General features: G+C 40.6%; 1 protein-coding gene across 1 annotated transcript in view; it reads left to right on the top strand.

The window, feature by feature from the left end:
- The window catches only part of ZFYVE28 (zinc finger FYVE-type containing 28), a 212,425-nt gene extending 203,871 nt beyond the window's left edge, over positions 1-8,554 (top strand). Inside the window, exons 12-13 of the mRNA XM_036765515.1 lie at positions 5,589-5,692; positions 6,655-8,554. Coding sequence (XP_036621410.1) covers positions 5,589-5,692; positions 6,655-6,786 — 236 coding nt within the window. The 3' untranslated portion in view covers positions 6,787-8,554. The remainder of the gene's footprint in view (positions 1-5,588; positions 5,693-6,654) is intronic.
- Positions 8,555-14,062: the final 5,508 nt, after the last annotated feature.

Here is a 14,062-nt window from a genome sequence, read left to right on the forward strand (position 1 = left end):
GAGATATTATATTCTCATTGTATGTGTTACAAGGTTTGGGAAAAAACAAAAAAAAGAAACCACTATTATTATTATTATTACTATTCCTTTAAGTGAGCAAACATACAGGGTGTTTTCATCTTTAACCTGCACTAAGACTTTTGGGACAGCCTCTATACGAGGCCCCTTTGAGGACGAGTATTACATATAGAATGTCCTCAAAGCCCTAGTGCAGTGTCATGATTTTAAAGCTTTTTTTTTTTAATTGCACAGCTGCACCAAGACTTTTGGGACACCCTGTATTATTTTACCTCTTTATATCTTTTAGAACAAACAGCACAATGTCGTGTGTGTAGTAAGCACTGAATGGCATTGGAAAGGCAACTTTAGACTCTAGATAGAGCTCTGGACTTGGAGTTGGGAAGATCTAAGTCCAAATCCTACCTCAGACACTTACCAACCGTGTAACCTCAGATAAGTCTCCTAACCATTCTGTGCCTCAGTTTCCTCATTTGTAAAATGGGGAGGGGTGGGTTCGACAGCATGTAGGGTTTGCTCTAGCTTTAAATCCATGATACTGTTATGTTATGGACGTAGAGTCAGGAAGACCAGGATTCAAATCCTAGCAAACCCGTCCAGTAGAAGAATGGGCTAACTCAGGAGGTGGTAGGTGAGAGGAGTCACCGTCTTTGAGTGGAACTAGATGATTGCTTGTCAGGGCCATCATAGAAGGAAAACAAAAGGTAAAGTCTGAACTAGACGACATCTGGGAACTCACCTAAAGAATTTCTGTGATTTTCTGTGATTCAGTGAGAAGCAAAACAAAATAAAATCTTGTTATATTTGACTTCAAGAGCATTTTTTGGACGTTATATGAAATGGTAGAATGGCAGATATGGAAGGGACCTTAGAGGCCACCTAGTCCAATCTGTTTATTTTATAAACAAATAAACTGAGACTCCAAAGAGAAGTGACTTGCCTAAGGTCACACAGCAGCAGAGCTGTGAGTGGCAGGACAGGCGCCGAGAATCCCTGAATCCCAGTCTTTTCATGACACCCCAATCCCACTGCCTATTGAAACCCTTCTTTTAGGTTTGTGTTATTTTTTGCTTTTGCCTTGTTCTTTGTACCAGTTCTATCCCTCCTGTTTTAGCTGGAGAGGCATTAGAGGAGCCCATAATCTCTGCCAAGGCTAACTTCTTTCTGATGTGCTTTTAAAACCATCCCTTCCCACTCTAAGACCGCCCCTCCCCCATTGATCTTTACTACTCTCTCAAGAATCTGCCATTGCTGCCTCTCTCCTGATTCCTTGCTTTCTATGAGCAAACATGCTCAGGTTCCCTCACTTATTAAAATACCTTCCCTTCACCTTTTTACCTTCTTGAGCTATCGTCTCCATTTCCATAACCTATACTTCTAATTCCTCACTACCTACATAGTCATCAGTGCCTTGAAATCTGGGTTTTACCTCTACCTACCCTACTAAAAATGCTTTCTCAAAAATCAGCAGTGATATTATTATCAAATTCAGTGAACTTTTCTTGGTCCTTATCCTCCTTGCATTTGGTACTGCTGATGCCGATCTCCATTCCATACACACACACACACACACACACACACACACACACACACACACACACACACACACACCCCTTGATATTCCTTTCTTCTTGCTTCTGTTGACAGCATGTTCTCAGGCCGTCACTTGTCTATACATCTCCTTTTCCTCTTCCTAAAACCAATTTGGATATTTCCCAGACTCCATTAGCTCTTTTCTTCACTCTTTCCATGTTCAGTATTCTTCCTTATAGCTAACATTGTCACCACCTTTATTGATAACTCCAAAAAATTTATGTCTTCAAACTGGACCTTTCTTGTTGGCTCCAGACCTACATTTCCAACTGACCATGTAGAAGTTGCAGTAGCTCCTCAAACACAACATATACAAAACTGAACTTTCCCTTAAAACCTTCTGACTTCCTCATATCTGACACTACATATACAATGACACCAAAGGTCAACTAGCCATGCATGTTTTAAACTTCTATTCCTCACCTTTCATATCCAGTTAATTTTTTTCAAGTTCCTTTGATTTTTACTTCAAAATACCATATATGCCGTCCTTTCCATTTTTCTCCCCCCATCCCACAGGACTCTCACGTTTATTTTTTAGGAAATGTTTATTGATAACTTTTGTTTTTATACTTTTTTACAATTCTCAGTGTATCTCTCCCTATTTCTTGAGAGAAATCCCTTATAACAAAGAAGTTTTTTTAACAAAACATCCAGTTCAGCCAATCTAACTAACATGTCGAAATAGCCTGGCAACATATTCAGGGTTCCACACTCATAGTCCCACTGCTCTGAAGAAAAGCTGGGGAAGATACACTCATTCTCATATCACTTCTTTGGGAACATGCTTGGTCATTATAATTTCACAGCATAAGTTTTGATTACTTTGTTCTTGTAGTTCTTTGTATTTAAATGATTATAGTCATCTGTATATAGTTTTCTTGCTTCTTCTGTTCTGGGCTGGGCCAGACTCAGGCCACTCCCCTAGTAGTTTAAGTACAATATTGGAACAAAATGAAACACTAGTAAGTCATTCAACAGTTAAAAAAAGAGCTTGCTTAGCCATAGCGAGAGAAGTGTACTCAACAAGGATAGTCATTGAGGACACCTCGAGTTGCTTCTGCTAAAGGAAACTCACTTGCCTGAGTTACTATATTAGGAAGGCAGAATTTATGATTTCAAAGAGAATCTCATATGTGCCTAAAAGGTCCGGAACTGCAGGATATAAGGAATTCTGTAGGCAGAAGGCAGGAGAACTAAAGCATGTATTTACACTCCACAATAACAAGCCCACAAACCAGCGTTCCCATTTTGATATTTTCATCAAAAGCTTCCAGGCCCAATAAGTCCGCCTTACAAGGGTAACCAGGAGGCCACAGAGAAGCGAGATGGTATAAGGCAAAACTGTATACATGCTTCCCCTCTACGGTAAGAAGATTACCCACTAGCCTCTAGTCAGCTCTGCTACCGGCAGCTCAGCTTTGGCTGTAGGCATCTCTGGCTCCAACCGGAAAAGGAAAGGAGGATCTTCAAGCTGTCCTCTCCCCTCTTATAGAGTTTTTGACATCATCAAGCGCCGCCTGAACGACCAGGGCCGATTGGTTCTTGACTTGGCCCCTCCCCCTAGCATAGACCACATTAACACACCTCCCCTCAGCCAGCCCCACGACTCATCACACAGGAAGCTCTCCGATCCCTGGCATGGTCGCTGGGCCTCCTGCCCTGGAAGAGCAAGCCCCAGCGTCCAGGGAAGCTCAACGAGGCAAGCTGAGTCATTCAAAGAAAACAAAGTCCATTCTGGCTACAGTTACCCATCCTGATTCAGCAGCCAAGAATCAGAATATCCTCTGGAGCTCCTGGTGGCTGCTTTGAACTCAGGCAATAAGGAAGTACCCTCAACAGTCCGAGCCTGTAGTTCTTTGAGTTGACCAAGTCAACAGGAAGGTCTCAGTACCTTTCAAGGAAAAACCAGCCTAACTTGCATGAGGAGGAGGGGTTAGGATACTGTTCCTGCCAGTTTCTTTCACTTTGCACCAGTTCACATAGGTCTTCCTATGCTCTGCATATATCATATACATCATGTTTTTATGTGCAGTAATATCCCACTAGCACTATGTAGCACAGCCTGTTTACTTTGTTTCTAGTTCTTTGCTACTACAAAAAAGTGCTGCCATAGATTTTTTGATGCCTATGGGTAGGATCTTTCTTTTTGTCATCTACCTCCCTGGGTATATACCTAACAGTAGAGTCAAAGGGCATAAACATTTTAGTCACTAGGCCTCTAGATTGCCTGTGGTTGGATCAATTCACAGCTCTACCAGCAGTGTGCCTTAGTGTCCCTATTTTTCCATAATCCTTCTAACATTGCCTACTCGGAACTTTTTTGGCCATCTTTGCCAATTTGCTGGATGTGAGGCAAAACCTCAGGGTTGTTTTGAGTTGCAATTCTCTTACTCTTGGTGATTTGGAGAGTTTTTTCGTATGGTTGTTAATAAGTTTCAGTTCTTAAAAGATATGTTTATTCACATTCTTTGATGTGAATATCTTTGATGTTTATCTATTGAGAAATTAATTTTGGTCTTATAAATTTATATTATTTCTATTAGTTGCCTATGCATCTTGGATATCAAACCCTTATCAGAGATATTTGGTAAATATTTTTCCTAGTCACTTGCTCCTCTCAATTTTGGTTGCATTAATTTTATTAATGCAAAGCCCTTTCACTTTCTTATCATAGAAATTATCTATTTTATCTTTTGAAATTGTTTCTCTCCCTTGTTTGATTAATAATTCACCCCTACATGTAGCTGTAAAAGTCACATGATTTGCCTCTTCTAATTTTTTATGGTATGTTCTTTAATATTTAGATTATATAGCCATTTTGAGTTTATTGTAGTAAAATGATGCAAAATGTTGGTCTAAATCTAATTTGTGACAGATGGGTTGGGGGTTTTTTTTTTCATTTTTTTTCTCAGCAAATCATGTCAAATAGGAAATTCTTTCTAAATAATTTATATTTGGATTTTTATCAAATACCAGGTAGAATTGGATTATTTTTGATTCTTCATTGTCTAGTCTATTCCATCGACCTTTTATATTTTTAACTAATACCAAATAGTTTTGTTGATTCTTTCTCTCCTTTCTGTTTTCTACAGCTACCATCTTGATAAAGCTCTAGGTCTTCCCATTCCTACATCCTACTTACTACTCTCTTTAAACATTAAAGTCCAGGCTGTCCTTCACTACCGGTGCCACTTTCTCCATGACACCTCCCCTGATATCCCCCACCATCCTCAGACCTCGTCATACTTTGTATTTCTCTTCTGCGTTCGCCTACTTTGCCTTATAATTATTTGTGCGTAGAGCCCTTGCTCGTCTGCAAACTGTAAACTCCAAAGATCCAGGACAGGGTCTTTACTCATCTGTTTGGTCCTCACCGCCTCCACCAGAACTCAGGCAGTGTTTCATATTGAATTGAGCTGACTCAGTTCTCACTGCTGTAAACTCTAAAGTAGTTTGCTGAGTAGGAGACATCGGGTCATTGCTGGCTGGACTTTTTCACCGGCAGCTTAGAACTAGATGGAATACGTTGACGTATTTGAGTGTTGGATGTTTTCTTCTAGGCTCTTGCCTTTAGTGTACCACCATAGTGTACCACAAATGTCATAAATCTGAGAGGTGATGGGTAGATCCTTCGGCTATGTTTTTGAGACGGATGTAATTTCCAACACTAGTAGAGCCAGAGACGTTTTTTCCTGTATATTTTTCATTGAGTATAAATAAAGAAAGAGAGGAAGGCAGATAAGGAAATTCAGAACTCAAAGGTTGCTATCTGTATCTCTTTATCTAAATCAGTTGTCTAGCCTGTTATGCTCTTGAACTGTGTATTTATAGAACATATTCCACTTGCTGCCTCAAAATCTGTATTCAGAGTGTCTTCAGTTCTTCTACTCCAACAATGACCCAAAGTTTGTTGGGTTTCTTTTTCTCCCTTCAGCTTGTTGCAATGTCTGCTTTGGCTTTTCTGTTTTGGACAGATCCTCCTGAATGGGTACCGGATGAAGCCTGCAGCTACTGCACAGCTTGCAAAGCTCCTTTCACTGTCATTCGGAGGAAGCACCACTGTAGGAGCTGTGGCAAGGTACTGAGCTCGAGGGGGGATGTATATGTCACTGGCATCGGGGGGGGGGAAGAGAGGCCAAAGGGCTGCAAGTGGCCAAGCTTAGAAAACAGTGGCATTTCTACCTGGGAAGTTCTATTCCTTCAGATTCCTAAATGTAGTAATATTGCCTTTTAAGAGGCTCTGAGTAGAAAGCCTGAACAAAGCGTCAGATGCTTCCTCTTCCCTGCCAGCACCCCCTAGGATTCATTTATTCCAATAGCCTGTACTACCGAGGACAGATTGGCTTTTTGGCTATAAGACTACCATTTCAAAAAAGAGAGAGAGAGAGCTGCTTTTAGAACTAGAAGTGATGAGACAATGAAATATAATAATTGAAATAGCAAAAGGTCAAGATGGCTGCCACCAGGGTAAATTACACGAACAAGAAGCAAGCGAAGCAATTTCTTTTGAGGGTATATGCGTGTTACAGTAATCTGAACGGTCATTGTTTAGGGAGGAGAATTACTAAAAGCATTCTCCTAAAATTTCCTAGCCCAGGAAACCAAATATTATCAGTGAGTTTTGAGTTTCACATTATCGAGGTGTGCTTAAGTGATTTATTGATTTTTCATATTACCATAGGAGGAGCTTATGGGAGGGTTGCAGTACAAGGTAATTTGCCTAAATATTGGGGGGTATGAAATAGGCAGTGGAGCTAAGGAATTAGTTTAAGTTAATTTTTTAAAAATATATTAACTTATTTATTTATATGGCATATCTGAGCAAAAATGTCCTAGTAAGTTCATTACCTACCTATTCAAGTCCATTTTGGACACTTTCCAGAAATAAAATTTAAAAAGATGACTGAGAGAAATATAGTGAAACCCACAAAGGGAGTTAACACTCCTTAATGGAAGCCCAGCTTAAGGGACTTCAGAGTGGGCAGCTGATGTCCAGAAGGTGAACCTGTGTCAACAAACCCATCTCTTTGTGTGTTTCAGATTTTCTGCTCCCGCTGTTCTTCCCACTCTGCGCCGTTACCTCGTTATGGTCAGATGAAACCTGTCCGTGTTTGCACTCACTGTTACATGTTCCATGTCACACCTTTTTACAGTGACAAAGCTGGCATTTGACATATTAAACTAGTGGTCTATTTAATGAGTCATACATGGACTAAATTCTATGTGACTTAAGCCAAGAACTGACTGGAAAGAAGGCCCTTGTCAGAAACATGTAGGCTTTAAGCATCCATCATAATATATTTTGTACAGATGGTTTTTATTGCATTTTCCTAAGCTGCTAAAGGGAACTCTGGGGAGCCCATAGCACTGGGGCTGCAATAGTCTTCCACACATTTCTAACATTAACATGATACCATATGATACAGGAGAAACACGCTTCATGAAAAGAGAGGGGGTCCCTATTTAAGCTACCAAGGCTTGCATTGCTGCCCATCTCCCAAGCACTCACTTGTGTCCTCCTTAGAGGAAACCACTTCCAAGCTGCTCACTGGCTTTTGGCAGACATTTTCTTCCTCTTGCTGGCTAGCCTTTTTAGTAAATAAACTCTGGCCAAACATTACCAAATTTACACAGAATGTGTACAGAGGCAAAGTTATCTTTGAAATGAAGAGGAAGCTCTTGAGTTTCCAGAGCTGTACATTGCTGTTGCCTTTTGTTTGGGAATCATAGCAATAACTCTGAAGCTCTACTTTTTTGTTGTTACCTTGTTTTGCATGGGGTGGGCATTATTGAGGATTCATTATATCTGATACCATTTCTTCCACCTCTTGGTTGTGTAAAAAAATGAGAATAAATATGAGTTTTATTTATATCATCAATAACAATAATACAGAATAAATGCCAGGGGCATTGGTAATTGGGGTGAAGGTTCAATACAAAATATTTCTTTTTATTTTTGGAAGTTTTGCAAAACAAGGGCACTGTTATATGTGGGGCTGTTTATGAAACCAAAAATATTTAAAAGACAGATATTCAGACTGTCCATTTTTATTCAAAAAGTCCTAAACATTTACTTAACACTTTAGGGATACAAAACCTGCAATATATCATTTATGGCATAATTTTATAAATCTTTCTTAAGTCACTTTTTTTTTCAATCAGTTGTAGGCCTGTCTTAGGAGAATGTATTTAAACCAGTAGGAAAATAACTTCTTGTCCAAAGGGGAAAATACACACAGTAAGTGATTTTTTTGTACAACAAGAGGTTTATTTTCCAAAGTATCTGCTCTAAGTTTACCCACTGGTAAAGAACTTGCTTTTACCAGATTCCAGACTTTGTTTCTTTGACATCCATATTGATACACAGTATTTCATCACAAAAGACGCAGAGAGCTGACAAGAAAACTCTGTGTTCTTTCCTTCAGAAAAGAATCTTATTTGACAAGGCAGACACAACTGGTATATCCCTTTTGATGGTTTTCTGCCCCATGCAAACGGATCAGATAAGATTCCCAGGTTTTCTTGGTTTCTCAGTTCTGTTGCCATTTACATAATATGCAACCACATGGCATCAGGCATAGGAAATGCACTGGAGTGCTCAATGCAGTGTTAGTCATATTATCATGTCTGCACGTAGATTTTGTTTTGTTTCCTTTTTGTAACTTTCCTTGCCAAATCCTAAAGAGGGGATCTCAGTGATGGCCCCAGTTATTTTTGGCTCAGCATGATGCAGGTCTCTCATGCCAACGGGAAAACTGAGGAGTGTGGTACCAAACAGTGATACCTATTCAGGCTTCAATCTCAGGCTTCACATTGCAATGATTATTGCAGTTTTATTTTTGAGAAATGACAAACCTAATGCTTCTTTTATAGGATTAATAAATAAATAAAATTTAACTGTGACATTAACATGCACAAAAGTTGCTTCTTCTGTAAAAAAAAGTCTTATTTAATGGAGTGAATCTTATTTATTCTAGCTTATTTTTATTCTGTAAATGCTGTAATTCAAAATCATTTCCATATATATGTGCATATATATATATATATATATAAGGATCTCAGACACTATAGTTTCTTATGTAAATACAGACTCCTATTTCTTTTACTGAAAAGCACAATGATTCTATCAGTACTAATATGCATTTGCCTCAGAAAAGACTTTGGTCTTATGATCATCTCTTCAGATAATTAAAAGGTCAGGACTTTCTACTTCCATGTGCTGGGTGGCTGTTTCCTTTTGTCTCGCTTTACAAGGAAAAAGGTAACATCTTACCAAACAAGTCAATTTTAATCCCCTTAATCCACACATGAAAGAGTGAGTAGGGGCAAGTATATCCCATTAAGGCACATTTTTGGCCATTTGTGCAACAATAATTCACAGATCTGCTATCTCTGCAAAACTGTCAGAAGACTTCGACCCAGGAACTAGAACCATAGAACAAATTCCATGAATAACTTTCCTGAGATTTCAGATGGGCCTCAGTCCTTCCTGCTTGGACATGACATGGCACACTCTTGAGCTACTTACTAACTCCACTGTAGTTGTGAGCCTGAGGGCAAGAACAGACTCTCAGACATCTGTAAGCCTATCTTGGATGATCTGTTGTCTCATTACTAGTCCACTGTGGTCAGAGAGACTAGATGAGCGACAATAGAGTTGACACGGAGTTGAGGCACGGAGATAGAGCCTACCTTGGTGAATTTTTTAGTTGGCACATCTAGAAAGGTAGAAAGTGTGATGTTCCTTCCTCATCCCTCTGGTAGTCAGTTTCAAGGAAGAATGAAAACAAAGTATGGTACACCTGTGCATGCATGTGCGTGCGTGCGTGCGTGTGTGTGTGTGTGTGTGTGTGTGTGTGTGTGTATTTAAGGAAAATTAGGGGCACCATGTTTGGGGTGTTTATTTAAATAAAAACATTCTCATCTCGTAAGGACACAGTAAGGAAGCAAGGGGCCAGAGGAAGTAATGAACTGAACTCTGCCCCAAAATGGATTTCCCAAAAGAAAGCCCAGAATATCAACCAGTGAAAATAAATTATTTTCTTCCTTTGCCTAATGAGTTTCTTTATACATAGTAATGGGTGTATATTATTTTCTGATAGTTTTTATGACAGTCCCAAACCTTCTTCTTTGAAAACTGACACTTTAATTTCCCCTCAAGAAGATAAGGTCTTCTAATGCCAATCAGCCTTTGGCTATATGGGAAGCCAAAGGCATGTGAGCCAGTATCAGTAGTGTGAACTGTGAAAATATGTGGAAGCCACACCTCCTTCTGCCTTGCTGCCCCGGCATTCAGTGCCTTCAATAACCAGCCCTCCAAGAACCTAGGTCCCAGGCTGCTGTCAGGCAAAGGGACAGGACAGCCCTCCAAGAACCTAGGTCCCAGGCTGCCATCAGGCAAAGGGACAGGACAGCAATCTTAATTCCTTCCTTCACCAAGTCTGTCCATTCTTTCTATTATTACTCAAGCTCTTGCCCTCCAAGACAGTTCTCCACAGGATCTCAGAACCTTCTTTGCCTCAAATATACATTTCTTAATCATTTAAGTTATGCCATTTGCCATCATACCAGATCCCAAGCATGTTAATAAGCATGTTTAACACTTGTTTGTGGTCTCCATATAAACCCAGTTGTTTACTCTGTAGTAGACTGGCTATCTAACTCCAGGCAGCAGTATATCAAAAAGGAAGGGGTCTTTGCTACCCTTCCCCCAATCTTCCCTGTGTCTTCAGAGTCCCTCACTGTATCTCTCAAGATTTTAGGGTCCCACAGTGTGGGAAAGTCAGAAAGGAATTAGAATCTAACTCACATAGGACATGCAGAGCCTGTGTGTCAAGCTAGTGACTTGGCCAAAGAATTCTAAGACATGCTCAAACAGTTATGCTCTTTATGATTTCTGAATGCCCCACTGGGGATGGCTGAATGGCAACAAACCAACCCCCAAATTTCATTAAAGTTTTTTAAGCAGACTGATGATGTGATCAGAGCTGTGATTTAGGGATGTTAATCTGGCAATGGTATGGCGGATAAAGTGGGGGGAGAAAAGGCAAAAAGAAATGAGACTAATGGGTTACTGTAATACTTCAAGCAAGAAGTAGTGAAACCCTGGAGCAAAGTTTTGGCACTTGAAATAGGAAGGAGATGATAGAGGACATTTTGGAGGCAGAATGGAAGCAGAACTAATTGACTGCAAAAGGAGGGGCTAGGGTTAAAAAAAAAATGTTTTGGAGTTGGAGAACCTGAGTTCAAATCCTGGATCTGCTGCTTATGACCTGTGTGACCTTGGGTGACACTTAACCTCACTGTTGAGAGAGTTGGACTGGATCAAGGGTGGGGAACCTGCGGCCTGACCAAATCCATTCACGGGGCCTCGAGGCCACATCCCTAAGAACCCTTCAGGTTCTAAATCCATGACCCTAAAACTGCAAGTATTTTGAATCTGAGTGACTAGGATGATGGTGATGCCATTACCAGAAATAGGGAGGTCATGGAAAAAGAAGTCTTGGGGGAGATGATGATGAACTTAATGGGGATAGAGGTTGGGACTGGAATTTTAAATATTTGGGCAGAGATGGTAGAATTGAAGACATTAGGAAAAGATGAGATTGACAAAGAGTATAGGGAATAAGGATGGAACTGCAGGAAATGCTTCTATGTCAGGAATATGCAGAGGAAGAGGAGACAAGAAAAGAGAACTCAAAAAGGTAAGGGAAGAGGCAGAATAATGAGGTATAACCAAAGTCAAGGAAAGAGAGAGATTCTGTTTTGGAGTGTACTGTTTTTAGAACCTCCCTAGGTCAGAACAGAATGCTCCTGAAGAAGCAGGCTGAAAGCATATCCCTTGGCAGTTCTGGACTGTTGGGAAAGTCGTGATTACCAAACTCTAGCCCACTGCTTGTAGTAGGCACCAGCAGGCAGCACTCTGGACCATTTCAGGCTTGGTCAGGAATGCTCCACAGCTGCAGTAAGCACAGGGCATTCCTTTGAAAGACAAAGAAAACTCCTTTGTGGCCAAGTTTACTCTATCTTTTTTCACAGGCAGATTAGACCTGACTCTTAATCACCCCCAGTAGTCACTCAGCCACCAGACCTTATGGTTTCTACCCTTGTTAACATCTCTCCCTCCCTGCCTCAAGTCTCTCCCACTCCAGTCTATCCTCCACTCATCAGTCAAAGTGATCTTCCTAAAGTGCATATCTGACCATGTTATCCCTCCATAAATTCCAGTGGCTTCCCATGGCCTCCAGGATCAAATATAAAATCCTCTGTTTGGCTTATTAAACCTAGCCACCTCCTACCTTTCTAAACTTCTTATACTTTAACTCCTCCCTGCACATACTATACAATCCAGTGACACTAGCCTCCTTGTTCTTCATTTCATGTGATACTCCATCTCCTGACTCCAGGCATTTTCACTGGCTGTCTCCCATGCCTGGAAATCTTCCCCACCCCCATCACCTTCTAGCTTACTTCACATCCCAGCTAAAGTCCTGTTGTCTTCAAGAAGTCTTTTCCAGTCCTTCTAAATGACAGTGCCTTCCCTCTGTTAATTATCTCCAGTTTATGATGTATATATCTTGTTTCTACATAGGTGTTTTCATGTTGTCTCTCTCATTAGACTATTAACTCCTTGGGAGCAAGGACTGCCTTTCCCCTTTCTTTGTATCCTCAGCACCTAGCACAGTACATATCATTACATAGTATAGAGCACACAATACATATTAAGCACAGAGGTACTTAGTAAATGCTAGTCAACTGACAGGCTCTTCCTAGTCCTGTTTAATCCTAAAAGAAAAGTTTAGCTTTTTTCTAATTGACTGAGTCAGTTGCTCTAAGACAGTAAAACAAGGCATGTTGACATCATCAGGGAACAAGCTAGTTTTAGAAATCAAAGGTGGCAAGAGAGGAAATACTTTATGGGCATCATTGACTTTCAGTAGGGTTGAGGCTATCCCTCAACAAAACTGAATTTGGTCTTCCTCAGCCTCCTACTTCATCTTATAGTATCCTTCCCCTATCTGTCCTATGTTCTGTTCCTACAAGACCTCTCCCAATTAGCTGAAAACATTGGAAAATGACCTAATAATAGCTCATCCCTGAGTAAGTGTTGTCCCAAGCAGGAATGCTTGTATTTTCACTCTGGCAGACTGAACTTCAAAATTACAAACAGCAACAACCACCAAAATTGGTTTCTTTGACCTAGATACTTTTCCCACCAATGAAGATCTTGCCCCCACCCCACTTTGATAAATGGTCTTCACAAAGAGCCAACACTGAACAGATCAACACTAAGTAGTGAACTTTCAGGTGATAAGTCTTCCTACTGAAAAACCTTTAGAATATGGAAGAAGGAGCTACAGAATAGTTGTTAGAAACCTCTGAGGTCCAACTCCCACCTGCAACAGGAATCCCTTTAATGGTGGGATGGAGATATTTAGGGGGAGGGATGTGTATAAGCTTGTATATAAGGCTATCCTAAGTTATCGCCTCACCCTGTGAGTAGGGATGCATGTCAGTCAGTCTGCAAGCATTTATTAAGCATCTACTATGGGCCAAGCACTGTGCTAACATCCTGGGGTTACAAAGAAAGGCAAAAAGCAGTCCCTGATGTGAAGGAGTTCATATGAGGTTGGTTGGAAATTTTTGTGTGGTTTGGTTTGTTTTTTTCTAAACAGTGGTATTACCTTAAGAGATGGCTGCCACGCTTTCCCATAATCCTGATGCACACAGTTGGCATAAGGCAAGGTGGTAGATGTGAACCGCCACCAGATAGGACTCTTTGTACCTTCTAGAATTCACAGCTGCTGTCAGACCCTGACAGCTTTCAGACTCTTGTTGTTTAACACAGAAAATATCCAAAATAAACAATGGAGAAGTGTGGTTTATTAATATTGTTATTATTTAATAATTATTGTGAACTTCATCTCAATTTCTCTTTAGCTCACATGTAGCATAGAGCCCTGAAATGGAAAATTTCTAGAAATTGCCAGAGTAGGCCAGGGGTCTAGATGTCGAGCTAGGTTTATGTTGACTTCCAGGATCATTCCAAAGTGAAAGACCAGTGTTCTTCCACAGGAAGGCCTCAGACTTACAATATCCAGAGGCTGGTTCCAGCTCCCCAAAAGCCTGCCACTTGATACCTTCTGTCCTGAGCCCCTTTTTAAAGAAAGAGTGATGCTCCAGCTACAATCGAGTCTTGGGGTAGTTTTTAATTTGAATACACATGACAGAAATCCAAGGGCAGCATCACTCTATGACGTGCAAACTAGAAGAGACTGTTCTGTACAGAGAAGTCTGAGCCTATAAATAGGGCTGAGCTTGGAAAGGAAGCCCCACAGTGTCTGCCACCTGCCCTTCCAAGTGCCCCCCCACACCCTCCTCCTCCCACAGCCTGTCAGAACCTAAGTGTTTCCTGAACTCCCTCTCTTTTAGACATCAACCCTTCAGA

Source organism: Trichosurus vulpecula, chromosome 6 (assembly GCF_011100635.1).
Source record: "Trichosurus vulpecula isolate mTriVul1 chromosome 6, mTriVul1.pri, whole genome shotgun sequence".
NCBI classification, from domain to species: domain Eukaryota; kingdom Metazoa; phylum Chordata; class Mammalia; order Diprotodontia; family Phalangeridae; genus Trichosurus; species Trichosurus vulpecula.